The sequence below is a fragment of the Chenopodium album genome, chromosome 5 (assembly GCF_948465745.1).
Source record: "Chenopodium album chromosome 5, dcCheAlbu1.1, whole genome shotgun sequence".
In the NCBI taxonomy this organism is placed as follows: Eukaryota; Viridiplantae; Streptophyta; class Magnoliopsida; order Caryophyllales; family Amaranthaceae; genus Chenopodium; species Chenopodium album.
Genome location: NC_137838.1, coordinates 327,965 through 355,745, shown reverse-complemented (window position 1 = coordinate 355,745; position 27,781 = coordinate 327,965). Strand labels below are relative to the sequence as shown.

Here is a 27,781-nt window from a genome sequence, read left to right as displayed (position 1 = left end):
CTTCAGAAGGGGTGGCTCAATGAAATCATTTATGGTTAGGGTTCACATACTAGATAATGGTGTGTAAGAAAATTAAGATTACACAATCTAACTTGTATGGTAATTTGGTAAACATATGCAACTTAGGGCCTGTTCTCTTACGTTGAAATTCAGTTCAGTTCAGTTCAGCTCAGTTTAGTTCAGTTCAGTTCAGTTCAGTTCAGCTTAATTCAATTCAGTTCAGTTCAGCTCCTAATTTCCTTCTCTTATAAAATATTTATTTATATTCAGTTCAGCTGAGTTCAGTCAATTAGAACAGACCCTTAAACCATAATAATACTCAAAGTATGAAATTGTGGGAAGTTTTTTTTTTATTTTTTATTTTTTTATGACTTTATGTAATTGAAAGTTTGAAACCTATTTGAGAAGTATACTTTTTTTATTCAATTGAAGAATATTTTGGATTTCCTTATAAATTAAACTATGGCATATAGTAAAAACAAAATTTTTAGGATACATTAATTCTATTTTCAATCAAATCATTACAATCCAAACAACTTGTTTTCATCTCCCATTTACTAGAGTAGATGGTATTTCGTATTACCATAGGAGTCCTTTCTTTTATTTAGGTGAACTGTGAGTCTGTGACATGTAGGAGTCTTTTCCAAATGGTTACCATGCGAATCAGCTACTGACACGAAATATAGCATCAATTTCCTTTCTTATCAAATACACACACATATGAAGAGTATTTATGCACAATAGCCCCCTGATTTGAAGATTATAATTAGCATTAGCAATTATTTATGATTTGTTTGAAGATAATGAAGATGAAATAAAGGTGGTTTAGCACTTGTCATCATCATTTCAAACTTTTCTCTAATCTGGTCATTTTAACAAGACATGCCTTCCAAGTTAAGAAGATAATTAAATTATTGAATTTTAATTAGTAACACTGTTTAATTGATGGGTTTCACCAAAGATCCACCAAGATATTAGTATTATAGAATTTTGCTTAATGAGGATAGTTTTGCTTCTGTAAGCAACAAGTTTTCTAGAACAAAGCCAACAAGATGATATATGCGACATACATTCTATCTTCTTGTAATTTTTATTAACGATCTTAACCTTAATATACGATTAAATAAATACGAATATTTGTACTTTGGCTGAACAATCGTGTGATTTGTGTCAAATGTCAATGGTGGAATAGTACTTAAGGATGCAATACAAACTTAATCATCTAAGTCTCTCCCTCATACTTCCTATTACATAGCCCTTATTGGCCAAATTTGTTTTGGTGTTTAGAGAGCAATAAGGGCGGATGATGAGAATTGATCCCATTATCACCTGAAATCGGAAGAACTCAGGAACGCTTGAATCTACTCCCTCTCATTTATACGTTAGTTTGTTCCCAATAATTAATCGTGTCCCATTAAATGACATTGTAAAAAAAAGTTATGGTATTACGTGTTAGTGACCGACGCAAAACAAACAGCCCAACCCCACGGAATGCCCAACCCCACGGAATGCGTATGCATGCGCATATGGTCCATCTTGGTGCTTGCCACAGAGTAAGGGATGGTTATGGCTAGGGGAAGCAATGATGTAACGGGGGCAGGCAACTGGCAACGGTGAGGTGAAAAGGGGAGTGTGTGTGACGGGGCTTGCGTTGTCGGGGTGGCGATGATGTGGCCACGTGAAAGGGGTGGGGAAAAGGATGAGATGATAGTGTTGTTAGTTTGTTAATGGGGTGTGTCATGTGTGTGTTTAAAGGGTCACTACTCACTAGTGACTCTCGCTAAATCATACGTCCACTGTTCTATGTTCCATATTTGGTTAAATTGTTTGTTTTATGTGAGGGGTTGATATGGTGGAAGAACGATGTCAATTTTAGGGGTTGTCTGGTTGACAAATAAAAACATGGGAAGTTGAAAATCCTAAGAATTGAAATTTTTTGAAGTTGTTTAGTTGACAAATTCATGAGAAGTAGAAATTCCCATGAATTTCCACTTTCCATGGGAATTTCCACTTCCCTTAGTTAACCAAACACTTTTTAAAATTTCCTAGAAAGTTCAATTTCATGGGAAATCAGTTTTCCAAAGAATTTGCAATTCCTACATTTAACCAAACGAGCCCTTAGATTTGAAAACGAGTTACCGAGTATTTTGCAGATAACTCATATTATAGCTTTCATTCGAATCAACCTATATTCAATTTTGACTTGCTTGAAATTATGTGAACTTAATTACTTGAATAATTCAAAATGATATTAGGAGAAAACATCAAATTAAGTACATTTTTCCATTAAATTAAAAGTATTTTTTATTAGGGTATTCATAAATAACATCAAATTAAACTATGGGTTTGTTCTCATATGATTATTTTTTTTTAAGGAAAATATGATTATTTTTAGTTTAGTTCAGTTCAGCTCTAATAAGTTCAGTTCAGTCTAGCCTTTTAATTTCCTTCTCTTATATAATATTCATTTCAATTTAATTCAGTTCAGTTTAGCTCAGTTTTAATTAGTTCAATTCAGTTCACCTAAGTTCAGTCAACGAGAACAGAGCTTTATAGGTTCCTGTATTATAAAATCAAGAAATAGAGAAAAATAAAATTAAAAAAAAAAAATCAAAACGACACCGAAAACAGTAAAGCTTGATTGTGAAATAGAAGAAACGACGCGTGCTTTTCCAACTCCACCACATTTTAATTTATTTATCTCCTTTTCCTTTTCTTCTTCCCCCACTCTTTCGCTTTTATTAGCCTTCTCCTTTCTCCCGCACATGCAATTCTCTCTTTCTGTCTCTCTCTCTCTCTAACTTCACTTTCTCTCTCTTCCTCTTCATACTCCTAAACGGTTGTTCACTTGTCGTTTTATTTTTTGTTCGCCATTTTCTCTCTCTCTCTTCCTTCATCAACATTAAGGTAATTTCATTCTCTTCATTTCTTAATTTTTTAAAATTTTGCAGTAGTTATTGTTGCTATGATTTTCGAATTTTGGATGATTTTTCATCAGTTTAACAATAGTTTTTGACGATTGATTTTTTTCCTTTTTTTTTTAAATGATAATTTGTGATTATTCTGTGACGATTTTCAGAATACGTGAGTGATTTTCGCTTTCAGTTGACAAATTTTCGTTAAAATCACATTTTATCGATATCTTTTCGTAGAAAAAATTCATTATATGCCCTGTTTTCTGAATTTTTGATGATTTTCGACGATTATTTCAACTTGTTCATCATCTTTAACGTTTTAAGCTGAATTTGTCTGTAAATTTCGCTTTATCAGGCGTTTAATTTATCATAATTTTTTTTTTTAATCGAGAAATTTGATTCTAGAGAAATCAGTAGAATCTCACCTAAAAGAATATCCCTGAGATAAGCCTTTTGTGAATCTAATCATCTCTGTTATTCTCTCTCTTTTTTATTTTCTGCAGATTTGATCATCAAAGCTGAATTAACCGTCAGAAAAAACTTTTGATCATCCGCAACATCCTCGAATTTCTATTGGTTGATCGAAGAGAGAGAAAAAGTTCTCCAAAAAAATAATAATGGAATCATCACCATCAGTAGTAGCAAATCCCGTCGCAAGCAGCTCAAACAGAGCAAGAGAATCAAGGCGTCGGAAAAAGAAGATGAAAATTTCTCAACAACAATCATCTTCACAATCTCTCTCTTCTACAATCCCTAACAATGGCGACATTCAAACATTTTCCTGGAAATCCGAAAAAACTCAACAAATATACTCAACTAAGCTTCTTCAAGCTCTCCGTCAAGTTCGAATCTCACCGTCAACGTCATCGTCAGCGTCATCAACACCGTCTTCGGCGGCTACGCCACGACCAAGCCGGATTGTTCGAGAAGCCGCCGACAAAGCCTTAGCAGTGGCGGCGCGTGGGCGAACGCGTTGGAGCCGAGCCATATTGAAGAGCCGATTTCGGCTTAGCTTCCTACACAAGAAGCTTCACAAACGGCAGCGTGTTGCGGCAACCGGGGTTAACCGGTCACCGCCACAGAGGAAGCCGAGGATAGAGATATTGAAGCTAAAGGGAAAAGGTAACCGGTTACCGGATGTTCAAAGGAAGGTGAAGACTCTTGGTAGGTTGGTTCCCGGTTGCCAGAAAGAGCCACTTCCGGTGATTCTAGAAGAAGCGACGGATTATATACCGGCGCTTGAGATGCAGATTCGTGCGATGAGAGAGATTCTGTCTCGGCTTAGCACCGGTAATAGGGATGGTGAAGGGTCAAGTTCCGAACCCGCGGTCGCGCCGGAAACGGGTTCGGTTTAGTTTCGTTATTGTTATTGTTATTATTATTGTTATTATTATGTATAAAAATCTTTGTTTGATTTATAGGGTAGTGATGTTTTTAATTTTGTTATTCACCAAGAAAAATGGTAATTACAGATTATCCTGTTTGTTTTTATTTATCCATTTCGGAGGTAGAAAGAAAACATTTGGTGGTAAATAATCTAACATCACATTTTCGGAATGTGGATTTTTCATTTGGTGTGATTAAATTCTGTTATTTTTACTTGCGGTTGTAATGTCCTTGTTGAATGAGTGATGACAATGTGGATTGTGGAAAGTTGGTAAAATGGATGGAGTCGATGTGTGAATTTTGTGCAAGTATTATCCATTATATGTACCGTAATCTTTCACGTGTTAGTTAAATTGGCATAGCAGAAAGTTGGAAAGTTTGTAAATGGATAGAGTCGATGTGTTAAATTTGTGATGAATGTGAAAGTACGTAGTATATTCATTGTATGTACTGGAACGCTCTATGTGTCTACCTTATTTAGCTACGTAGCTAATGTGGCCAAAGTGAGAAGCGGAAAGTTTGTAAATTGATGGAGGGAGTTGGTACGTAAAATTTGAGATTAATGTACATATATATTGAATATACTTGCATTGAAATCCTTCACGGGTCAACCTAGTCGAGTTAAGTGCCTAAATAGGCCAAATCCGGCAAGGTGAGCACTGAGCAGGGTTGGAGATGAGACAATTTTGGTAGGAGTTATGATGCTTTACCAAGCTACCTTGGTTACATGTGATGTATCTCATGTATGTGACTGATGTGAGTATACTACGTATCTAGGCAATGGACAGTTATAATTTTAAGCAGTAACTTGTATTATTGCTCAAGTTCAGGTGGTGGTTGGTTGGATTAAAGGAATTAATTATTGGTAAAAGATCTGAGAAGTGTGAGAATGCGTGCATTTATGTAGGCAAGTAATTGATTTTTTACTCTTCCATTTCCAGTTTTCGGGTAGGATAGCTTTCAGAAACCATTTAGCTAAGGCATGTGATGAGGCCAGTTTAGAATACCATATACAGAGAAGTTTACATAAATTAATATTGGTATTCAATTCCAAATTATTTTGATATAAAAATGATGATCCAAGTAGATATTTATCAATTGGTTTGCTTGACCTACTTACTTGATTTAATACAAAATAAAACTCCGTAGTATAATTGTAGTTTAAAAAAAAAAAAAAAAAACTCCGTAGTATAATTGTTGAGTTACGGAGTATATCTTATTATACTTGCAATAATCATGAAAAATGCAAGCAACATATTGGAAACTTCCTTTGTTCTTAGTAAATTATTGCAAATTGAAAAACAACTAGCAATTGATCATGTATTATTACAAAAAATATACCTAACATTAAATGAATGTAATATACTCAGTAGTATAGTTGTACATTGTGTTACTTGTATAAAGTTTTATGTCATCATTGGTTTTTGGTATCGATAATGAAACTAATGCTGGTTTATAACTTTATACTACTAGTATATTAGAAATATAATTATATATGCACGATAATAGATCAATAGAGATAGAAAATTAGGGTTATGTCGGCAAGCAGGGAGTTTTGAGTGTGTAGTAGTGAAGTGAGTTGGGAGATAAGATCAAATTTAGTTGAACTTAAAGAAAATTAGAGAGTAAATGCAAGCAGAAATGGTAGCAGAAAGAATTAAGTGATGAGCTCCTAAGAAGCAGGTAGATAGCATGTGGGATTTACCATAAAAGCAAGAATGCAGTGGAGGAGTATTTGAGATTGGGAATCCCTGTAATTTCTGATTCCAAAACCCAATTTAAGGAAAAAGGCCGAAAAGCACATGCCAATTTTTTCACTTCTCTCTGATTTTGTCACCTCTCTTGGGACTAGGGACTCGTTTCTGCCATTTACTTTTTTTTGCTTTGTTGTCAAAATTAATCACACCCATTTTTATTTATTTTTTTTATAAAAAAAATTAGGGTATTATGCTCGTGCATTACTTAGCTTGTAAAAGATATTTATTAAGGGCTTGTTCTCATTCACTGAATTTAATTGGAGTGAAATGAATATTTTATAAGAGAAGGAAATTAGAAGCTGGGCTGAACTGAACTGAACTGAAAATAAACGTATGAGAACAGACTCTAAGTACCTCCGTTTTATATTATTTGCAACGACATTTTTCCTATCTACTTTAGTCAAATCGTTGCAACAATATATAACGGATCGGAGGTAGTACAACAAAAACAAATAAGAAATCTATCTTTAAATTTGAGATGTAAGAAAAAAATTACGAAATAGTCTGTTCTTTAAATCAACGGTTGAGAATGCATGAACAAAAATATGCCAAAGGTTATCCTACATTTTGAATTATATGCTAACTTTAAGCTCTTTGTTTCACTTTTCAGTTGTGAAAAATTGTGTATCAACGTAACCCTTGCCGATTTGCCGTGGCCACTTGATACCAATTGTTATAAATAAGTGACAATTAGCATGGGCAGTGTTAATTGTAAGGCAAATCATAGAAGAGATTACAAGGAGAATTCTCAATATTATACCTAGCTTAGGAAACCTCTAATGATTGTGATGGTACCATAGATAGACTAATGTAAAAATTATGTACTTTAAATCTATCTGACTCAAACGATAAACCTACCTTTGGCAGTTGACAGTAGTAATCACACCAATGTCTATTAGTTAACTTTCATTCTATTCATTGATACTTGTTTGACCAAAAGAGGATTAAAGTTGCAAAACTATTTTAAAATTTGAAAGCTTCGATCTATCCTTTATAATATAATACTGCTAAAATACAAACATACCTAAATCAGGTTTACACAAAATAGAATAGACAAGTTAGGATTGACTTAGGTTGGGAGATTTTTTTGGTCGATAAAAAATTCTTACCCTAAGTTAGTTAACCCAATTGACCAATTCCCAAACTTAAGGCCCTTACAATACAAGGAAAATGGAACTCATATAATGGTATGGAAGGATGACTTGAATTTCAATTATGTGATTAAGTGTGTGTTTTTTAAAAAAATCTTTCAAAATAGGCTCGTGATATATTGATATACCTCTAACAACTTGATCTGATATGATATTACGAGTACATAACTTATCAAAATTATGTGATTGGAACAAAACTTTTAACTTCGTATATGCAATACTCCTATAATTTATGACCGTTTACCAAACAACAAGTAGTATTACTACTCCGTATTAGCTAAGTAAGCTAGAAAGTGGCCCTTGTTTAGAAGAGCGAAGTCTAAAACTGACACGTGGTAGCTGTCTAAATTAAGAGGCCACCTGTGAACATCAAATGCAATAAGCAATTGGCAGCATCTGGAGTAACATATACAAGTACTGTAATTAATTTGGAAGAGTTAAAACTTAAAACAAAAAAGAAAAAAGGTTAGTAGTAGCAGTAATCTGAAATATAAAATATCCAATGAAGAGGAAGAACATTTGGTGAGTCACAAGTTTGCAAACAGATCAGATTCATCAGGGTTCCAGTTGGTTAACGTACGTAACTATTTGGAGGGAAACCCCAGGCCAGATTTAATTTTAGTTACTTACTTGTATTATTATTGGCCGAATGTCTGTCTTGTTTCATTTTTATAGAGAGGGGACCATGTTACACTTCACGAGGGGTGCTCCAATTACGCAATTTTAATTTATTTGTAATCACAACATTTACTTTTTTTTTTTTTTTTTTTTTTTTTTTTTTATGGATCCAAGCTCATCATCACATAGTTTTATCATATCTAATCTAATGGGGTATCATGTTTATTTTTTTGAGGACTAGTATTATGACATCGGCCCTCCTTGTATTTACACATTAGTATCTATGCTAGTTACTATGAAAAGGTGATGTTTATCGATTGTTTAATGTACACACATATAAGTTCGTTATTATTGGGCCGGGTCATGACCTAAGATTAATTGAGCAAGGAGCAAGTTTGAATCGAAAAAATTAACCCAATTTTGGCTGACCAACTAATGAAGCAATAAACTCACAACAGATATAGTTGACGTTTAGCATTAAGATCCTCCATATATACGCATGATTACCTAACTAACATCACTATATATGTCATTTTATAGTGAGTAACAAAATTAAATATAATTAACATGCATGCATAAATTAAACCCTAGCTAATTCAAAGTTTGTTGGAGATTTTCAACAAAACATGTGCTTATGCTAATTAAAGCAAGGTTAACTAAAAAGACAGATTTGACAACTGAGATGCAGCAAGCAAGAAATCTAGAACGGATAGGGGGTCCATGCCCATGCATGCATGCTTTTATTTGACATTGTTTTCAAAGTTTTTGGGAGTTTGTGTGAATAATGTGTGATACATAAACATACTGTCTAATAACATGATCATAATTTATTACTATAAGGTTATGTCCTCTCATCAATTCGTGGCAATCATATAGAGTACGTAGAAAAGAAAAAAAAAAATCTATTGCAAGTATGTAGCTAGGTTTTATAGTGATGTTCCAAGTTAAAATTTTGGAAGATCGATCCCTAAATTAAATGGTGCATATATAATGATACTCCATGATGTAATTTTAAAAAATTATTTATATATCGTCTAAGTATAATCAGTGGCGGATCCAGGATTTCCGTCCTTGTGAGTCACCTTGAATAATTGATCACCTGTAAAAGAAAAAAAAAAAATTCGAATCCAAAAATACTAACAAAAATATATATATGACAACCACCTTCATTTCAATCATTCAATCAAACAAAAATAATCCATACTACAACCAAATAGTACCTAAATAATTCATCTTACAAACTAAAAGTACTACAAATAATATATTACAATCACATAGTACAATAAACTATTACAATTGTTCACGGCGAGTTTTCATATTTTGATATTGATCAATAATGTGATCTATTTTAACATTCGAAAACAAATCACTTTCTAGAAAAGTAATCAAACAATCATTCAACATTTGATCTCCCATGCTATTACGCAATTTATCTTTCACGATCGTCATACCAGAAAACACTCTTTCAACACTTGCCGTTGCAACGGGGAGAACCAACACCAACTTCAAAAGCAAGTATACTCTACTATGAGTTTCGGACAATCCCGTCTCAACGAGTTTCTTTGACAATTCACTAAGACTCTTCAAATTCCAAAACCTTTCATCATCTCTAACGGCCACAAAGTAATTTTGAAGTGTGTGTTCAAAGTAAATCAATTCTGAGCTTGAAAATTCATTTGGATAGAATGTTGCTAGCTTGGTCAATTTAACTTTGTTAAAAGAAGAGAACCGATTAACTGGACTAAAACAAGACATACACACAAGAAGTTCTTTACTTATCTCGGGAAATCGATTTTCAAGCTCTTGTAACTGAAGATCAATGACAATAATAAACACCTCAACTCGAAAATGATGAAGATTTGACACTCCCGGACGCTTACCTCTAAACATCCTTCTCCCGGGAACAACATATGTTGCATTCATATCTGGAACCTCAATCTCATATTTGGTTGTGAAAGACAAGATCTTTTCCATAAAGGAATCCCATCCTTCATCTCTCAACTCTTGCAAATTAGTCTTGGTTACGTTAACCATGGCCATTGCATTAACAATATCTTGATCATGTTTTTGTAAAGCCACATTCAACTCATTTGTAATTGCAAATATAGTAACCATTAAGTGAGCCACAAACACAAAATCAAAAGTCATTAACCAACCAATAATACTTTGTGCTTTGTTAAAATCATCTGCCATAGATTTTGCTTCGGCAGCTTTAGCAATGTCATCAAGTGAGCCAAGGATTGAAGGAAATATATCAAGAACATTTACAAGTGTTTTAAAGTGGGAACCCCAACGGGTGTCACAAGGTCTTCCTAACCCCCGTTCTTGATTTAAACCCGAACCTGTTTCAAGTTCACCTAGGGATAATGCATCAACAACTGCTTGAGCTTGTTTTTCACAAAGAAATTCTTTCCTCTTTGGTGAGCAACCCACAAAATTCAAGAGAGGAGCAAGCATGTCACTAAAGAGCCAAGCACAATTAGGATTCTTTCTAGCAAGTGCAACTTGAGTCAACTGAAGTTGGTGAGCAAAGCAATGAACAAAGTATGCTTGTTTACATTCTTTCTCTATTAAGGTTCTAAGGCCATTAATTGAACCTTGCATATTACTAGCCCCATCATAACCCTAACCCCTTACTTGAGAGAAAGACAAAGAATGTTGAATTAATAATGATTCAATAGCAGCCTTAAGAGTTAAAGAAGTTGTATCCCCAACATGCACAATACCAAGTAAACGTTCACACACTTCTCCTTTTTTATTTACATATCTCAAACAAAGAGCCATTTGTTCCTTATCATAAATATCAGCCGACTCATCAGCAAGAATAGCAAAAAAACCACCATTAAGATCTTCAAGTGTTGCTTTAGGGCCTGTTCTGTTCCGTTGAAATTCAGTTCAGTTCAGTTCAGTTCAGTTCAATTCAGTTTAGTTCAGTTCAGCTCAGTTCAGTTCAGTTCAGTTCAGTTCAGTTCAGCTCTTAATTTATGACTAATGATATTGCTAATGATATAAAGCCAAATTTCATTCTTTTAAGATCTTATTACAACGACAACAACAACAAAAATAATAATAATAAATAGTATATAAAAATAATAATAATAATAATAATAATAATAATAATATTAACAATAATAATAATAATAACAATAATAATTGAAATAATAATAATAATACTAACAATAATAATCAATAAATAATAATAATCATCAATAAATAATAATAATAATAATAATAACAATAATAATAATAATAATAATAATAATAATAATACTATAATAATACTAATAATAATAATCAATAAATAATAATAATAATTATCAATAATTAATAATAATAATAATAACAATGATAATATTGATACAATTCATTGTTCAAATGGTTCTATTTTTTTGAAACATATTTCTAATGTTAATCTCATTGAGAAAATTAGAGGTTTCAAGTTTTTAATATATTTTCCATACATTTTATAATATATTTTCCATACATTTTATAATTATAATTATGTAGTATATTTTTCGTAAATATTTTAATATGTACATTTGTATATACACATATGTATAGTAATAAATATCAATAAATAATCAATAAATAATCAAAGATCACTAATCCGTAGTTAAAAATCACTAATTAATAAGTTCAGTTCAGTTCAGTTCAGTTCAGCTCGGTTCAGTTCAGTTCAGTTCAGTTCAGTTCAGTTCAGTTCAGCTCGGTTCAGTTCAGTTCAGTTCTATTCAGTTCAGCTGAGTTCAGTCAATCGGAACAGGCCCTTAGTAGTTTCTTTTGCACATGCATTTATGATGTCTTTTTGAACAACCGGAGAAGTAAGTTGACAATTACCAGGAGCATTTTTCAAACAAACTTTTGAATAATCAGGATGTAGTTTTGAAACAAGAGTCAAAAGTCTGAGAAAATTACCTCTGTTTGAAGAAGTTTCTTTTTCATCGTGAGCTCGAAAAGGCAATGCTCCAACTAAAAGCCATTGTACAGAAATAATTGATGCTTCCAATCGCTTCCTATAGTTACTCATAGACTCCTTGCTTTGTTTTGAAAATGCAGTGGTGATGCTTGACTTTTGTTTCTTGAACAGATCTATAGCTAACACGGCATTGTTGTGAGCACTCATGTGCTTACCAACATGAGCTTTTAGTATGTCGATCTAATCTATTCCAAGATCGAAAACCATCAGTAACAAATGCATCACCTCCAAATGCATTTTCATCCTTGAATAAGTAACAAATGAAACAATAGGCAGCATCCTTTTCCACACTATATTCAAGCCAAGAACCCCAAGTTTCAAACCACTTCACACAAAATCGACGTTTTTTAGGGGCAGTGAGTCTTTGAGGAAATACATGGTTTTTAGGTTGGCATGGCCCTTTTTGAATGTAAGTTCTCCTCACTAAGTCTCTATCATCAGGATGGAAATCACTCATCTTTCTTCTCAATCCCGGGTCGTGAGGAAGATTGGCAAGATCATTTTCACTTAATCTAACACCATCTCCCGAAGCATTAAGAGGACTAGAGTGTTCCACTTCATTTTGAGGGGAGTTGTGAGTGGAATTTTGAGGGGAGTTGTGAGTGGAATTATGAGGTGATCTTTGAGGGGAAATTTGAGGTGAACTGTGTGTGGGAGAGGTATGTTGTTCACTAGTATGATGTGGAGTGGAAATTTGTTCATTTGGAGAAGAATTTTGTTGACTAGGAGGATGAGGATTACATTTAGCAAAGAAACTAGCGATATTCTGCATTTTATTTGGAGTACGTTTCCGCTTCATTCTGAAAATCATTTAAGCAAATAAGCAATCACAAAAAAAAAATCAGCAATTCATTTATACAATCATATATACACATTACACAATTTCAATTCATTTGAATACACATAATACATTCAAATATCAATCAAATCTGAATCAAATGACCACCTAATCAACAATTCTGCATTTCAACACCACAAATCCACACCACAAATCCACAATGAACAACATTACAAGATTTACAACAAGCAACAAGGCCAACAACTTGTCATTTTGACAATTTCAATTTTCAAATTTTCAAGAGATCAAGACTATGAAATTATAATTTATAAATGACTGAAAATCTGAAATTATAATTAATTAAGTAATTAACACAAAAATGAACAACAAATCAACAATTCAGTTCAATTTAATCAATCAAATGACTAAAATTATACAAATTTATAATTAACAAAACAAATTAAAAGGTGTAAATTAGTAAATACCTTGCTGCTTCACTGCTTGCTGGCGCCTGCCTTCAAAGTTCAAATCCTTCAATCGGTGATTCGGTGGTCCGTGCTAGACAGACGGCTGCTCGCCGTGCTCGGCGGTGTTACTGGCGTAGATCTGAGATTCCGAGGGGTGAGGGCGCCGTCCAGTCGGGCAGTCGGCCGAGTCGGGCCTTAGGGATGAACGACGAACCACGATTCCACCGTTATGTTGTTTGAACGACGAAGGGGACGAACGGATGAACGTGTGAAGACTGAAGGTAGGCTGCTCCGGCGTGGTTGGCTGCTCCGGCGAACTAGTAGCGGCGAATGCGAGATTGCGAGAGAGGGATTTAGGGCTGTGAGGTTTCCGTTCTTTCTTTCACGCGTTTTGGGACTTTGTGGTTTGTCGTTCAGCCGTTCTTTCTTGTTTTTTTGTTTTTTCTTGTTTTTTTTTTATTTTTTTTTTGGCACTGCTGAGTCACGTGACCCAGTGTGCACACGTGTAGGTCCGCCACTGAGTATAATTATTAAAAATAAGGTAATAAAGAGAATATATTTTAAATTATGGTGATCACAAATAAACATGAAAAGCTTGAAATAAATAGGTCGAAGATAAGGAACGAACTTTTTACATTACTTACATACTCATAAAATTACACTCCGTAATTGAAGATATAATCTACTTAAAAATAGCCATGCATGCATCTCATTTTACTTTCTTTTATATCTTCATGCTACTCCTTTCAGTTTCTTGTTTCATTTCCTTTTCTTCCTTAGTCTGCAAGAAGAATTAGCATTTTCTCGTTGTTATATAGAGTTTATCCAAAACAAAACGAAGTATTACTGTAGAAGGTTAAGATGAAAACCTCATTCGGATTTATTATTAATTACTCTATTAAGAGTTTATCAAATTATGATATAAAATTAAAATCTGTATTACTCCTCATATGATCCATAGCAGTTTTGGTGGTTTTGTTAATTATATGGTGGTTCATACCATTTTCACCTTACTATTTACAGTTTAATTAATGGGAAATGTCTGAATTTTATAGTACAAATATAATTTGGAGACAATCACAAGAGTACAATGACATTGACATCATATAATAATTAAATTAACATTGCATGTGTCATTATCTTATAGTTGATCATGAAAGATGAAACTTAAGTTAGAGTTTGAGTAAGGTTGCAAGTTTTCATTATCACTTTCAAGACAAACATCCATATCTATCTCTACGGTTCCAAGTTTTACTTGCATTAATATCATGATTTGGTAATTGTACTTTAATTTGTACAATTACTAGAATAACCCCTTGTGCTGTTATATATTTTCTCTTCATTTTATATAATCATGCATATCACATATATAGGTTCCTCTATAGTTGATAATAATGACTTATAGCATATCAATATATAGGTTATGTTGCTTAATTTATATAAAAAATATTACAAGTAAAAAAAAAAAAGGTTTAGATTGTAGAGATCGATAAAAGATCAATATTTATTGAGAAATAAATCTCATTTGTTAGTTTAACTAAATTTCTTACAAAATTGATTGCACTTTATTCATTTTTAAAATAATACAGAGCATAATTTTATTACGTACACAATATTGATACATTAATTATTTTGTTTTGAGTATATGCATACTATCTCCGTCCATTCTTTTATATTGTCTCGATCAATATTAAAGCTATTTAACTTCAACAATTCAAATGCAAATCCACATTTTAAGCCTCAACATTCATTCCTTAAGTGGATGCTTTTATTCCACTTAAAGAAAGTATGGTTGCGGCTTACCCTTTTCTTCCAAATAATAATTTTTGTAAGAGAAATAAATAAATAAAATTCCTAGATTAAGTCACCTCAAATTGGTGACTTTAAAATTAATAATTGAAACCCTCATGCTTAAATATATTGTAGAGGAAGACAAAGGATGAATAGGTAGGTGATAATTTAGAAAGTGACAATGCACATGGCATTGCATATTTTCGACTAAACCTTTGATTAGGTAGCCACTTAATTTATTATTATAATAATCTTTTGAAATTGACAACTAAATAAAGTGGCCAATGGTCCACTTCTTAATTCATTGAAAACCATACATTAATCTTTATATAATTTCATTTAATTAAGCGCATAAATAAAAAGATGGAGGGCTTAAGTGTGGGTGGGTCCCACAAAGCATCAAAATTGTTGGTGCCTACCATGTGGCATGCCTTTAGTGGTTAAAGGATGTTGCATCTACGTTACATCACTATGCCTATACACTTCTTGTGGGCTCCATTTTATCTCGTAAGAAAAATGAAATTATTCTAGCTTTTGTTTAATTTAATTAAAGTTAATGGACAAATTGTAGTATTATTATGCCTTGAAATATTGTGAATATGAGAACAAAATATTGGGAGACTCTAGTTTTGGCATCGATGTGGATGTTTAATTGAAACACTCCCTTTTATCTCACCCTAGGTATAACTTTATTTCTATTGCATTTTAAGTGTAAAATATTCAACCTTGTGTGCAATTAGATTATTAGAAGTGATACAAACATAAATTCCTTGCTTGGCAAGGAGTTATATGTTATTTCACTTAACTAGTCTGATCAACTGTTTGTATATCGATCATCATTTTTATTAGTAGTTCGAGTTAGCTGGTAGAACCAAACATTAGATGAGACTAATAAAAGTTATCAATAAAATTTATCTCCCTCTTTGATCGATACCTTATTGTGGTAGGGCGTTAGAAATATAGAAAGGGAAGAAAGACGGCCTCGATGAGGGAGACAACACCAAAGAAGAACATGAAAGAGCTAAGCTAAGCAAAGACTCGAATGAATTACCATTCTGGGAGACGGTGGTTAGGAACGAGAAGGCAAGTGGGGTGGTTATGAAGGGCTAGGCACATGAAAGGGGCAACACTAGGCTTGGTGATTGACACAGGAGAGAATAATAGGAGGTAGATATTTAGGAGAAACAAATATCTCACCCAAGTGTTATTTTCACCAATTACCTTTATTCTAGCTCCTCCTCTAAACTTGTAAGAGGTATATGAAAACTATTGCTTATTAATGTATTACCTCTATTATGTATTAGTTATAATTTTTGGGTACTATATATTTATTAAATAATTTTTTTAAATTCACAAATAGTATAAAACGGATGTAGTATTAAAATTGTTACAACATGTGAAAGTAGCATAAGTTTAAAAACAAGTTGTTAATTAATTCATAGTATATTAGAGTGTTATCAACATCAAGCATTTCAAACATGCTTACATATTCAAACGTGCTTACATATCTAGACTTTGTTCTTGCAGAAATATGGATTACTAATAATCCAGATAATTTCCTAATTAATGATACATTACGAATGAAGTACATTACTCCTCGAAACAAATAGATCTTCATTGAATTACGCAGTACTCGACTTGAGCTTTCTCAATTATTCATCCATCTTATAAAGAAATTGAAAAAGACTTCTCATTTGCTAGTGATTGGGATTATATGCATCTACTACCCAACCAAATTCTATTTGTATGCAAAAATACAAAAAGTCATAGTCATAATTTAATTAATAAAAAGGGAAAACAAAGGAGTGTGCAAAATGCATGGCACAATATGACCAAAAATTTACTAAAAACCTAGGGCCACATTAAGAGTCATGGTATAGGGGCCTAATAAAAAGCTAACAAATTGTGACACAATAATAAAAGAAAAGGATGTATTTGAAGGTTCACTACTTCACCACTTGATAATTGAAGTAAGAAACTGCCAACTTTAGCTTTGGGTTGATTGTCATCTTCATTTCAGACAAATTTTTGTCCAATTTATTTATGTCATTACTTCTATCATCAAAATCTTACCCAATTAATCACTACAAGAAATTTTATAAAATAGATTTTCAATTATTTACATATATAAACAAAATGCTATAATTATTGGATCATAACATAGTTACCCTTTTACGAAGGTTGCTTGATATCTCTTTCAAAATTATCAAAATCGTACTGCATTATATCTTATTATTATGTACGTAGTGCTGAATTTCTATACCTAGTGCCAAATTTCATATTGGTGCTTACAGAAAATTCAAATCTCATTTTTTTTGGGACTGATAAGTAGGCCCATGTTTTCGGTTTTCCCTCTCTATCTATGCTCATATGGTTTAAATTGGATTAATGTTCGAGAGTACTTTATTACTTGAATTTTACCTTGTCTTTCTAGGTATGTTTTTGTAATGTGCTTGTTGATAGATATTCATTTACAATACCATCAACAAGCACGATATATAAAATAGTATGAGTTTTTTGTATTTTTGCAATACTATATTTTTATTAGACGTTTGCTAAAGAGTAATAAATGATGGTGATGAGAATACATTTATATATAACTTTAAAGGAAATTATCATACGTCGTATTAATGGGCCACATTCTCAAATAAAATTTATGAAGCATAAGAGATACCACTTTGGAGTGAACTGGCATTGCCAATTGCCAATTGCCATGGACCATACTATGGCATTTTCCATTTCTTCTTATAAATGTACATGAAAATATTAGTAATGTTTTTTTTTGGTGTTTAGAGAGCCACAAGGGCGGGTGATGAGAATCGATCCCAAGATCTATTGGAACCGGGAGAGGAGCTCTAACCACTTGAGTATCCCTCACTCTCAATATTAGTAATGTTACCACATGCCAAAGCCAAACTAAACATTACGGAGTAGTGTTTTTTCAAACAACAACCACAACAAAATTCCGCCAAAAAAAAAAAAAAAAAAAAAAAAAAAACCTTTTCAATGCCTCTTGATTCCAGCCCAATTTAAAGAAGAGGAATAGAGCCCAGATTGTACGTTCTATTGAGCCCAAGCCCACTCATTTCAAAACGACGTCGTCTTACCTTCCAAGTTCCAACCATGACCATGTCTTCCTCTTCCCAAACACAGTAGAAAAAACCTCCCGAAAACCCTGACTTTCTCTCTCTAAAGAAAAGTTTCTCTCTCTAAGGTGGTTGTAATGGCGGAGACATCATCGTCGACGGCGGTGGTAGAAAGGAGAGGAATACCGGCGGCAGCATTCGTCGAAGATGTCCAGACTTACCTTAATCAATCTGATCTCGATGTTAACTCTGCTCTCGCTTTCTTTCAAGAACGGTCTCTTTCTCTCTCCTCTACTTCTTTTTTCCTTTTTTTTTTTTAATTCAAATCTATTTTGAGGTTTAATTTTCAGCTCATTTCACTGTATTTAAGGATTAATTAAATTTTTATGCACTGATTTTTTTTTATATGAACAACTTTTGACAAAATATATGAGTCAATTAAGTTGGATTAATTAAGTTACTATTTGCAATGAGATTAGTGAACTTAGTTGGATTAATTAGGATTTTATTTGCAATTTTATGTGTCATCTCCATTTTTGTGGCCAATATACGAGTCCAAATTTCATTAATAGTAGTTGCTCAAGTTTCGGTCCGAATTTCATTAGTTGATTATTAGTTGCTGCGTCGTTGAACTTCAGTTCAAATATTATCAGTAGTTATTGATGAATTCTATTACTTGTTTAGTGGCCGGATTTCAGCTTGCACAGTGGAAGAAAGGACATCTTTGTCATTGATAGTTTGGACTTTATAGACTAATATATTCAGGCATTATTGTCCTTATTATTTTTCCTAGCTCGTTTTTAGATTCGTGTTTGGATGTTTGATTAGGTTACTGGTAATTTTTCGTGGCAATGTCGATCTTGGTCAAAGTAGGAGTTTGGTCATCAACACTTTAATTTGGACACTTAGGGTGTGATTGTACCAAATCATGAGTAGCCAAATATTGTACGTAAGAGGAGTCTATGACACTCGTTGCTGAGTCTGAGGGACAATGATTTTCGCGCTGAAATTATTTCTTTTTTCCTGGTTATGGTTCAAAAAGTTAATAAGAACATAGGTGCTTCATCTATATATTAAACCATTGGGTGTTTATGGATGGTTTCATGGTTTGCATTTATGGATGACCTTGTATGCCAAAGACGAATTAATTGTCTTGAAATTGTCACAGCTAATCGGATATTTTGTGCATCCTTAGACCTTGTGTTGGCAACTACATTGGTTTCTTAATACAGTTTGTGTTGTGAAACAGCATGTTTGTTTCTGTTATCCTTATCCCTAATTAACTGAATTCATTGTAGAAAAGGTTATAATTAAAAGTAGAAGAATAATATTTACCAGTATAATACCGTACCTTAATTGCTGCTTGACCCATCTGTGGCAATTCTTGTTAGGCTTCAGCAATACAAGCTAGTAGAGATGAAACTTCTTGCGCAGCAGAGAGATCTTCAGGTACCACTTTTATTCCATTTTTCTTGCGAGTTGATTGACTATGGAGTTGAGTGACTGGGTCATTGTATGTCATCTGGGATGTGGCATGTATTTTGCTGATAAATTGCAATGTTTGTATTATACATCTACTCCTTTGTCTCTATAAGTATATAGGCCACATTTATCAGAGACAGTTTACTTCAATTTTTAATTTTTGCTTCTCCACATTCCAATGTAATCTTATTTGGAATTCTTAGTTACAAGGGGTATATGATCTTGATGGGATGACCTAAAGTAGAAATATACGGAGAATGTTCGTGCAAGTTTGTATTGTCCTCAACATTTCAAGTGACCTAAGCTAATCAAGTGGCATGATCTCTAGTTTGAATTTAGCAAATTAGAAGAATTAGACAAAGATTAGTATACAAATTCATCACAAAGAGAATACAAAGAACAACACCACATAGGCAATCCCCAAATGCAACATAAATTATAAGTATATAACCAAAGCAAACAGAATAAAAAAAAAGAAAGAAAAAAAAAAAATCAGTCCATGCTTTGCATAGGTTTTCAACAAAAATACAAGCAAAAAGTACAAATAACAAAGAACAACAGGAAATGTTTCATATAAGAGATCAACAAGCAAAGGTTGAAATGTTTTTCGTAATCAAGGTAAAGACAAATTATCAAACCATTAGAAGCAAAGGACATCCTCCCAAATTTTAGGTGTTTCTGGGCCTTGAGCTTAGCGATGGCATCAACTTTACTATCGAGCAGGAATTTTGCGAAAATTTCAGTTCCAAATACCATCATCTTCTACAATAAGATGTAGCCATTCATCTTTTGGCTTTCCTTCGGGATTTGGGCAACAAAGAGCCCTTATGACAGATGGTGAATATGCGCAAAAAAATGTTGAAAATTATGTGAAGTTGTTTAACTTGAGATAAAAACTTAGAAAATCAGAAATTTCATTAAAAACATGTACCTAAAGAATGTTTGGTAGGTAAAATAGTAATCGAAATATGCATGTTGATACTCCATTAAAAAAATAATAAGCGGATGTTGTGTGATGTTGCGTGCGTGCGCGCACGTGTGTAAAGTTGATTATCATACATTAGCTTATGGTTATGTATGATTAGATTGAACATAATTACTACTTTACTACCTTTCTCCTCTTCTGAAGATTGAGCTTTATCCTCAAGAATAACTATTACTGGGCATAGCTGAGGGAGATTGAGAATATGGTCCAGCCGTCCAAGATATTAATCTAAGGCTTGCTGTAGAGGATGGCAATTTTCCTAGATGCTCACATAGAGTAGCATTGAGAAAATCCAATCTTGCATGTAGAAAGACACTTGATCCATTGAATCCATGATTTCTTAACAGTGAGACCTTAACAGTCAAAGAACCCATAGTGAAATACAATTTAACATACAGGCTAACTACAAAGACAACCAAGTTGAAGGAAGTAACAAAGGCATGTTAACTTGATGGAATAGATGAATGTGAGATATTGGACCTTGGAATCTGGAAGGATTGGCTCATAGTTGTCATTGTTGGATGGCAAAGTGATTCAAAGTGTCATCAAATATTTCACCTATTTCACAAAATAAATGAGTATTCTATGTTAGAATGTAACATCTATCAAGTATTATATCACATGTTGATGGTTATTCCCTTTTTTTTTTTAGCTATTGATGTTAGTGATGGACATTATGAAAGTTGGCATTTTAATTGCAATTCTGTTATCTTCTCAGTATGTAGAGTATGATTTTTAAAAACTTTAATTTTGTTGTAATCTGTGAATTGATGGAAGTTCATGTAGTTTGTTATGTCCCTTATTGGTGCCACCCTAGCACCAGACTGATTTAGTTGTTATATGATTAATACCATGGACTGTACCTTTAAATGTCTCTTTAAGTCCTTTTCAATTTTGGTTTAAGATTTGCTATCCTTCTTGAACCTTTTCCCTCCTTGCCACCAGGCTCCAGTTGGTGGAGTTGAGCAGGGGAATTTAAGGTTAATACATCAGACACCAAAGCATGAGTTGGCCTTAAAACAAACAATTAGTGCACCTTAATGAATTATGCAATACCATGAGGTCAATTAAGAAAAATGTGGATTTTTCAATATCACGAGGCCACCTTGTGGAATATCCCTTGATATTTTGTAATACTTTTCCTAGTTTGTTCTAGAGCATGAGGTAGATATACTTAATTATCTATCCAATCAATTTTTTTCAGCTGTGTTTGTGCTAGGAATCCTTTGTAATCAAGGTAGAGGCCCTAGATCCATTCCCTTGGCCAAGAGGCCCAAGAGAGGGAAAGAGAGGCATAATTAATTTTTCGCAGTATGTAGAATTGTTTGTAGTTGCTCTTTCAAATCCAGCCAAATTGTTGATACTCTTTTATCTTCAATGAAAATTTGCAATGCTTAGAAATGTAGGCTGGCTTAGCTTAAATTTAAGCATCTAGTTTTACATTCAATTGTTCTGAATTAATGTTCCTTGCACATGTTTTTCAGGCAAAAATTCCTGATATAGAGAAATGCTTGGACATTGTTGCCACATTGCAAGCGAGGAGGGGTTCCGGTGAGGTTCGTTGCTCTAGTATTCATGATCCTCTTATTTTGCATTTTACTTTAGATGGTGGTGCTTTTTTGTTTGTTTGTTTGTTTGTTTGTGCTCAAGCTTTACTCTAATATATATATATATATATATATATATATATATATATATATATATATATATATATATATATATATATATATATATATATATATATATATATATATATATATATATATATATATATACATATATATATATATATATATTTTTAATAAAATCAAAGTCTATCATAGTACTGTACTACTGTGTCTCTATATAACAGGACAAGTTATTTTTGATTATCTTTCTTTCTTATTAACATTTCTTATTCCGCATTCCTTATTATCTCTCTTAAAAAGTCCATCTACCTCTTTAAAAAGTATTATAGCCTGTTATTTTAAAATTCTTTTACAGAACGAAGTACTTCCTTTGTTTTTTTAGTTGCTACACTTTTAAAAATTTCCAAAATAGGAAAGTGTAGCAACTACTTCCTCCGTTAACAGTTATCTGCAACAAAGGGGGCTATACGCGGACTCCTAGGCAAAACTTTTAAATCATGATTATTGAAAAATAAGGCTATGTGGTTAAGTATAATCCTAACTGAAAAAAAAAAACAATTAAACAAAAATCAGAACCACCGAAACCCAAACCCACTAAACCCAGAACCACCACCAAAACCACCGGAAACAACCAAACCCACCGAAAACAACAAAACTCAGAACCGAAAACCACCACCAAATCCACCGAAACCCAACCACCAACCCAGCAAAAATCACCACGAACCAAAACCCAACCACTAACCTAGCCAAAATCACCATAAACCAAATCACAACGGACCACCACCACGAATAACCACCACAAACCAAAACCCAAAACCACCACGAACCAAAACCACTAGAAACCACCACGAATCTAAGAAAAACAAAACAACCAAGAAACCCCGAAACCAACCACCAAGAAACCCCGAAACCGACCACCAAAAACCACCGAAAATCACCACGAATCAATTACCCACCCACGAAACCAATACACAACCACGAACCACCTCCACAAATCTGCAAATCCACCCAAAAGCCACCAATTCCAACCACGAATCAAGCAAACCACCCACAGCTTACTAGATCTAAAACCCACTAGAAGGATGGATTGGAATTTGAAGAGAGATGAGAGATGAAGAAGATGAATTGAGAGATGAAGAGGAGAGAGAAAGATAATGGGAGCTGATTAATCTGATTATTAGAGTGGGAAGGGTTAGATAATTAATTTAGATTAAGGTTATAATGTTTTGTAATTATGTGTAGTATTATGTGTTAATAATTTTTAAGTGAGGGTATTTTGGTCAATTTAACAAAAAAAAGTTACTAAAATAAGAAAGAAATAAGTTTGTTGCACATAATTGTTAGCACCCTTTTTGGGTAAATGTTGCAGATAACTGTTAACGGAGGTAGTTAAAAGAAACGGAGGAAGTAGTACTTTTGAATTTTGAATACAAGTGCAATCATTATCCACTCTTTAATACTCCTTCCGTTTTTAAATACTTGCTCCATTTCTCCATGCGCGGAGTTTTAGGAGAAATTGGAGAAAGTAATAAAATATGGAGGTAGTGGGGTGAGTAGAAGAATAAAAAATTGTATAAATTAAAAGTAGTGGAGAGAATTTGAGGAAAGAGAATATATGTGGGTCCACTAGATGAGAGAAATTAATTTTATATTGTAAAAACTTTCTAAATTAGGAAATGGAGCAAGTATTTAAAAACGGTCGGAAAAGGAAAGTGGAGCAAGTACTTAAAAACGGAGGGAGTAGTACTATGTGTTGTTTGCATTGACTTAAATTGAGTTAAGGGTGGTAAAATTTGACTATGTTTGATTGCAAAAGTCAAATATGGTTTATATTGTTGAAAAGCTTGGGTATTTCCTTGTCCTTTACCAACTAGGATTTTTTTTTGGGAGCTGGAGGATAAAAAGAGGAAAAGCTTGTAACAACTGCTATTAATGTGGTTGGTCCTCGTTCTTTCTCTCCTAAAAAGCAATGTTGACTTTGAGATTGCCTTTTGAATTCATTGTGAAGAACTCCATAAATTACTTATAAAGGAGCCTATATGTTTTACTTTCTTCAAAGATGATTATTGAGAATAGCAAGTTTTTAAAGCTAGTTTATATTAATGCATCAATAGAGAAGCCTTGTTCTAACAGAAACACTGTTAAACCTGGACTAACATATTCCTATTAGGGGTGAACTTGCTAGGTCCATAGGGATCTCCTACGTTATTTCGCTCAAGAGATAAGCTGTATTTGACTGAATTTTAAATATGGCATCTTTTTGTGGTGGAAAAATGTTGCTCCGAAAGAGGTATCTAATAAGCAAAGCTTCCTTGAAACCCAATTGATCAACATTTACGCTTTTCAGGTACTTCCCTAGAAAAATCTGATTCTTTGCAGAGTGTGCATGTTACTCAGATTTTACTCAGATTGGGATAGCTACCTGCCTACCTGGTTTGACATATAATGATTGATTGAACTCCCTCTTCAAACAACAAGAGGTTATCTTCCAATGTTAGTTTGTTAGGCTGCAGCTTCCTACATCTAGGTAGAAATCTGAAACCATCATACAAAGCCACTTTCTTGGATTTATGGAACAGAAATGTTGGATCACCTTGTCTGTCTTCATTCTGGAAAGTAATCTTCTAAATAGTTAACCTTATTTGATACAATTAGTGATTAAAGATGTTTTCTAGCTGGTTGTCCGAATCAGAAATCTACATTATAGAAAATTGTGACTACTATGTTTCTCTTTACATCCCTGGTTTTTGTACGAGCTAACTATGAATAATAACACAAGATATCGAAAGTTATCACTGGAGCTTTAATAGATGTGTAGTCATTTGGCCTTGTCAACTAGCTGTCTATTGTCCATTGCTTGGTTTGCTGAATTTGCTCTAGATCAATTTCCAGTGCACAAGGATACAAGCCATTGACCTTATATGTATGTGTTACTAGTGAGCTGCCTCTGCAAACAAGTTTGCTATCAAGATGCCTAGTTGGCTTTCCCATCTATTATACTTTTTTAGTGGAAGGTTTTTTAATTTCACAATCGGTGCTAAATCCTCATTTTATTTTATTTCCATTAGTAAATTAATTATTTTGTTTTTCCTACTAGAATTTTCTGTATGGTGCCTTTAGTCTACAGAGATGAGCTTATTAATTGGTGTGATTCTTCTGACTTCAATCTTGACCGGGACTTGATTTGTCAAATTTGGATCTTTTAGACTTGTCAATATGATGCAATTATTAGGGTTTGAATTGACTTTTATCTGGTATTACATCGTGCTTTAAGAGATCCACGCTATATGATGATAGTTGCTGTTAGGGATAACTGCACATGGCTTGGTCAATTAGCTAACTGGATATTGTACGGTCCACATTAGATTGCAATCCCTCCTTTTTCCAGTCCCCTTTTGAATTTTCTCATAGTGGTATTGTTAGTAGAGATCAAAAGAGACGCGTATCATTACTCTTTTTAACTTGGTGCTTCCTGAGTAGAAAAGACGGAGTAATTTCAGTCTTGGCACTTGCACAGAAGTAGAGCATTGTGTTTAGAACTGATTCCTTCGAGAATCTTATGTAATGTACGTAGTATTTAGACCTGACTTCTGTGTAAACGTGCTATTAGGAGTTGTTTCCTTCCATTTATGGCAACCTGGATTGAACGAGATGGCCATATCATTCCAATTAGCCTCTGAGGAAAATTTACCTTCTAAAGTCAATTATTGTATGAGCTATTGTAGTTTTATGAAACTGACTAGATCTTTGTTGTCTGGATTTTAGTTTTGAAATCAACTAAGACTGACTAGTATAAGATTATATGCCATGCCATAAGTAAAGGGTCTGACTACTTGACTAGTTCCAAATTATAGAACTTGATTACAATAATATTAACTTCAAGTTTCTAGATGGCTGTGTATACTATTTTTTTTTTCCTCAATGCATTTCTGATTTCAAGAGTTAAGTTGAATTGCACAGTGGTGTAGAATTTGATCCAAAGTCAATGTATTGCTTTGGTCATTGCATTTACTGTTTTGCACCTGGTACCGAAGTATTTTTCAGAAACGATAACCATTTTAATAATATGCAGCCACTGCTAGCTGATTTTGAGGTCTCTGAAGGCATATTTTCACGAGCTTGTATTGAGGATTCAGATTCAGTGTGCTTATGGCTTGGGGCAAATGTAATGCTGGAGTATACATGCGAAGAGGTGGCCCATTATCCTCAATATACTTTTATTACCAAATATATATTGACCCATGCAAGTCTCAAAATATTATGCAACTCTTCTACAGGCCAACACTCTTTTACAAAAGAATCTGGAAAATGCTAAAGCCAGTTTAGAGGTGCTGGTTGGTGATCTACAATTTTTAAGGGATCAAGTGACAATTACGCAGGTTTGTGCCATTAATTGAATGATTTGAATTCCTGTTTGTGTGTGGCATTTTTTTTTAATTTTAAATCACATCACAAAGTATAAGTAATAAGTCCATGCATATCAAATGCTAGTGAATCCTTAAAATGTGTTATATTTGCTTTTGGTTCTTCCGCCCCCTCCTCTCCCTTCCTTTTGGCAATGAAAGGTAGAGGGCAGGACTGCAGGAGACTTCTACAAGTTTTCTCATGAATCATTGGCAATTGGGATGTCATTCAAAATTTTGAAAGGGTTGTTAGGCTACTATAGAAACTGTTGAATAAGCCTGAAATCATTGCTTATAGAAACTAGTGTGGTGGTTGATTTATTGCGGAAGGCAACAACCTTAACCACTGTAATTTACTAACTAATGAATTTTCAGGTTACAATTGCCCGTGTTTACAATTGGGATGTTCATCAACGTAGACGCCAAACTGTTGCCTCATCTAGTACCGACAAAGATTCATGAAACAGTCACCAGCAATCCGTATCAGGAGGTGACTTTTCTTCCTCTTCATGCTGAGAGCTCACTTGGACCTCAAAATATGAAGAAGGCTGGTGCATGTATTGTATGTTCCTTCTAGAATTAAATCATGTATTAATCTTATAATTTGAATAATAGTCTTGTTTCATATTCTTCCCACCAGATTTTGGTTCTTTGGTAGTTGAGTTGTGGAATAGTCAAATCTTCTTTTTTGTTCCTTAGTTTTCGATTGGCAGGGATTGGTTTGAGGTGTTGACATTAAGATCATAAAACTTTGTTTTGGCCGGAATTTTGATTGGGAAATTTTGTGTTATCGTTTATCAAAGCTTTGACTGGGTCGGTCATGCAGTATTCTTTATGGAGCATATTGACTCATATTATGTCATTGTTCAAACATTTAACATCTTTAGGTCATAAAGTTAAAGTTGTCTAATTATTGATCAAGCAATTGCGTGAGATAGATGTCAGCAGTTTGTAGTCCTTAACTTAAAAATAGTTCTGTGTTACTCCGTAAATCTTATGTCTCGTGATCACAACCTCACAAGATGAGTCGCTTTACCTAGGACACTAGCCACTCTATGGTCGACGATTTATTCTCCATTATCCACTTTCAAAGTGTCTAGCCCATTAACTTGGCTTTTTATCTTATTTATCAAAAAGTGTCACTTTATCTGTCCTATTAGAAGTTTATATTAAATAAATAAATAAAAAAAAAAAATCATAGGTATTCTATTGATTTGTTAAAATTAAGAAGAGATTTGGACATTAAATAAGATAAATGATTCTAAACCATTGTTTTATAGTGTTTACTATCATTTTCTTATATTGAAGCAGTCCATACTAGGGTCACCTCAAGGGGGTGCCTAAAACGACATAAATGA

General features: G+C 33.5%; 2 protein-coding genes and 1 pseudogene across 4 annotated transcripts; 2 read left to right on the top strand and 1 right to left on the bottom strand.

Moving 5' to 3' along the window:
- The first annotated feature begins 2,722 nt into the window (after positions 1-2,722).
- On the top strand, positions 2,723-4,472 carry LOC145629927 (transcription factor bHLH147 pseudogene; annotated as a pseudogene). Of its 2 annotated transcripts, none has more exons than XR_014111987.1 (2): positions 2,723-2,907; positions 3,419-4,472. The product of XR_014111987.1 is annotated as a transcription factor bHLH147 pseudogene, transcript variant X1 (transcript). The 2 variants fall into 2 exon arrangements; XR_014111988.1 differs by lacking the exon at positions 2,723-2,907 and adding an exon at positions 2,936-3,084.
- A 4,645-nt stretch (positions 4,473-9,117) lies between these two features.
- On the bottom strand, positions 9,118-11,950 carry LOC145631266 (uncharacterized). The gene is made up of 2 exons (XM_081683353.1): positions 11,642-11,950; positions 9,118-10,341 (listed from the first exon to the last, which is right to left on the bottom strand). Exons 1-2 carry the CDS (start codon positions 11,948-11,950, stop codon positions 9,118-9,120), a joined length of 1,533 nt encoding a protein of 510 aa, XP_081539479.1.
- Positions 11,951-17,973: 6,023 nt separating this feature from the next.
- On the top strand, positions 17,974-27,121 carry LOC145629926 (prefoldin subunit 3-like). Its single transcript, XM_081682166.1, has 6 exons — positions 17,974-18,199; positions 19,317-19,374; positions 21,877-21,948; positions 26,093-26,212; positions 26,298-26,399; positions 26,799-27,121. Exons 1-6 carry the CDS (start codon positions 18,063-18,065, stop codon positions 26,883-26,885), a joined length of 576 nt encoding a protein of 191 aa, XP_081538292.1. The 5' UTR covers positions 17,974-18,062; the 3' UTR covers positions 26,886-27,121.
- The last annotated feature ends 660 nt before the right edge of the window (positions 27,122-27,781 follow it).

Excerpts from the sequence above, each read along its gene's own strand:
- LOC145631266 (XM_081683353.1), bottom strand. The coding sequence starts at position 11,950 with ATGAGTGCTCACAACAATGCCGTGTTAGCTATAGATCTGTTCAAGAAA. Across the intron at positions 10,342-11,641 it reads ATTGTCAACTTACTTCTCCG|TTGACTCAAGTTGCACTTGC; the intron begins GTTGTTCAAAAA and ends CACCAACTTCAG.
- LOC145629926 (XM_081682166.1), top strand. The coding sequence starts at position 18,063 with ATGGCGGAGACATCATCGTCGACGGCGGTGGTAGAAAGGAGAGGAATA. Across the intron at positions 18,200-19,316 it reads CTCGCTTTCTTTCAAGAACG|GCTTCAGCAATACAAGCTAG; the intron begins GTCTCTTTCTCT and ends AATTCTTGTTAG. Across the intron at positions 26,400-26,798 it reads ATCAAGTGACAATTACGCAG|GTTACAATTGCCCGTGTTTA; the intron begins GTTTGTGCCATT and ends ATGAATTTTCAG.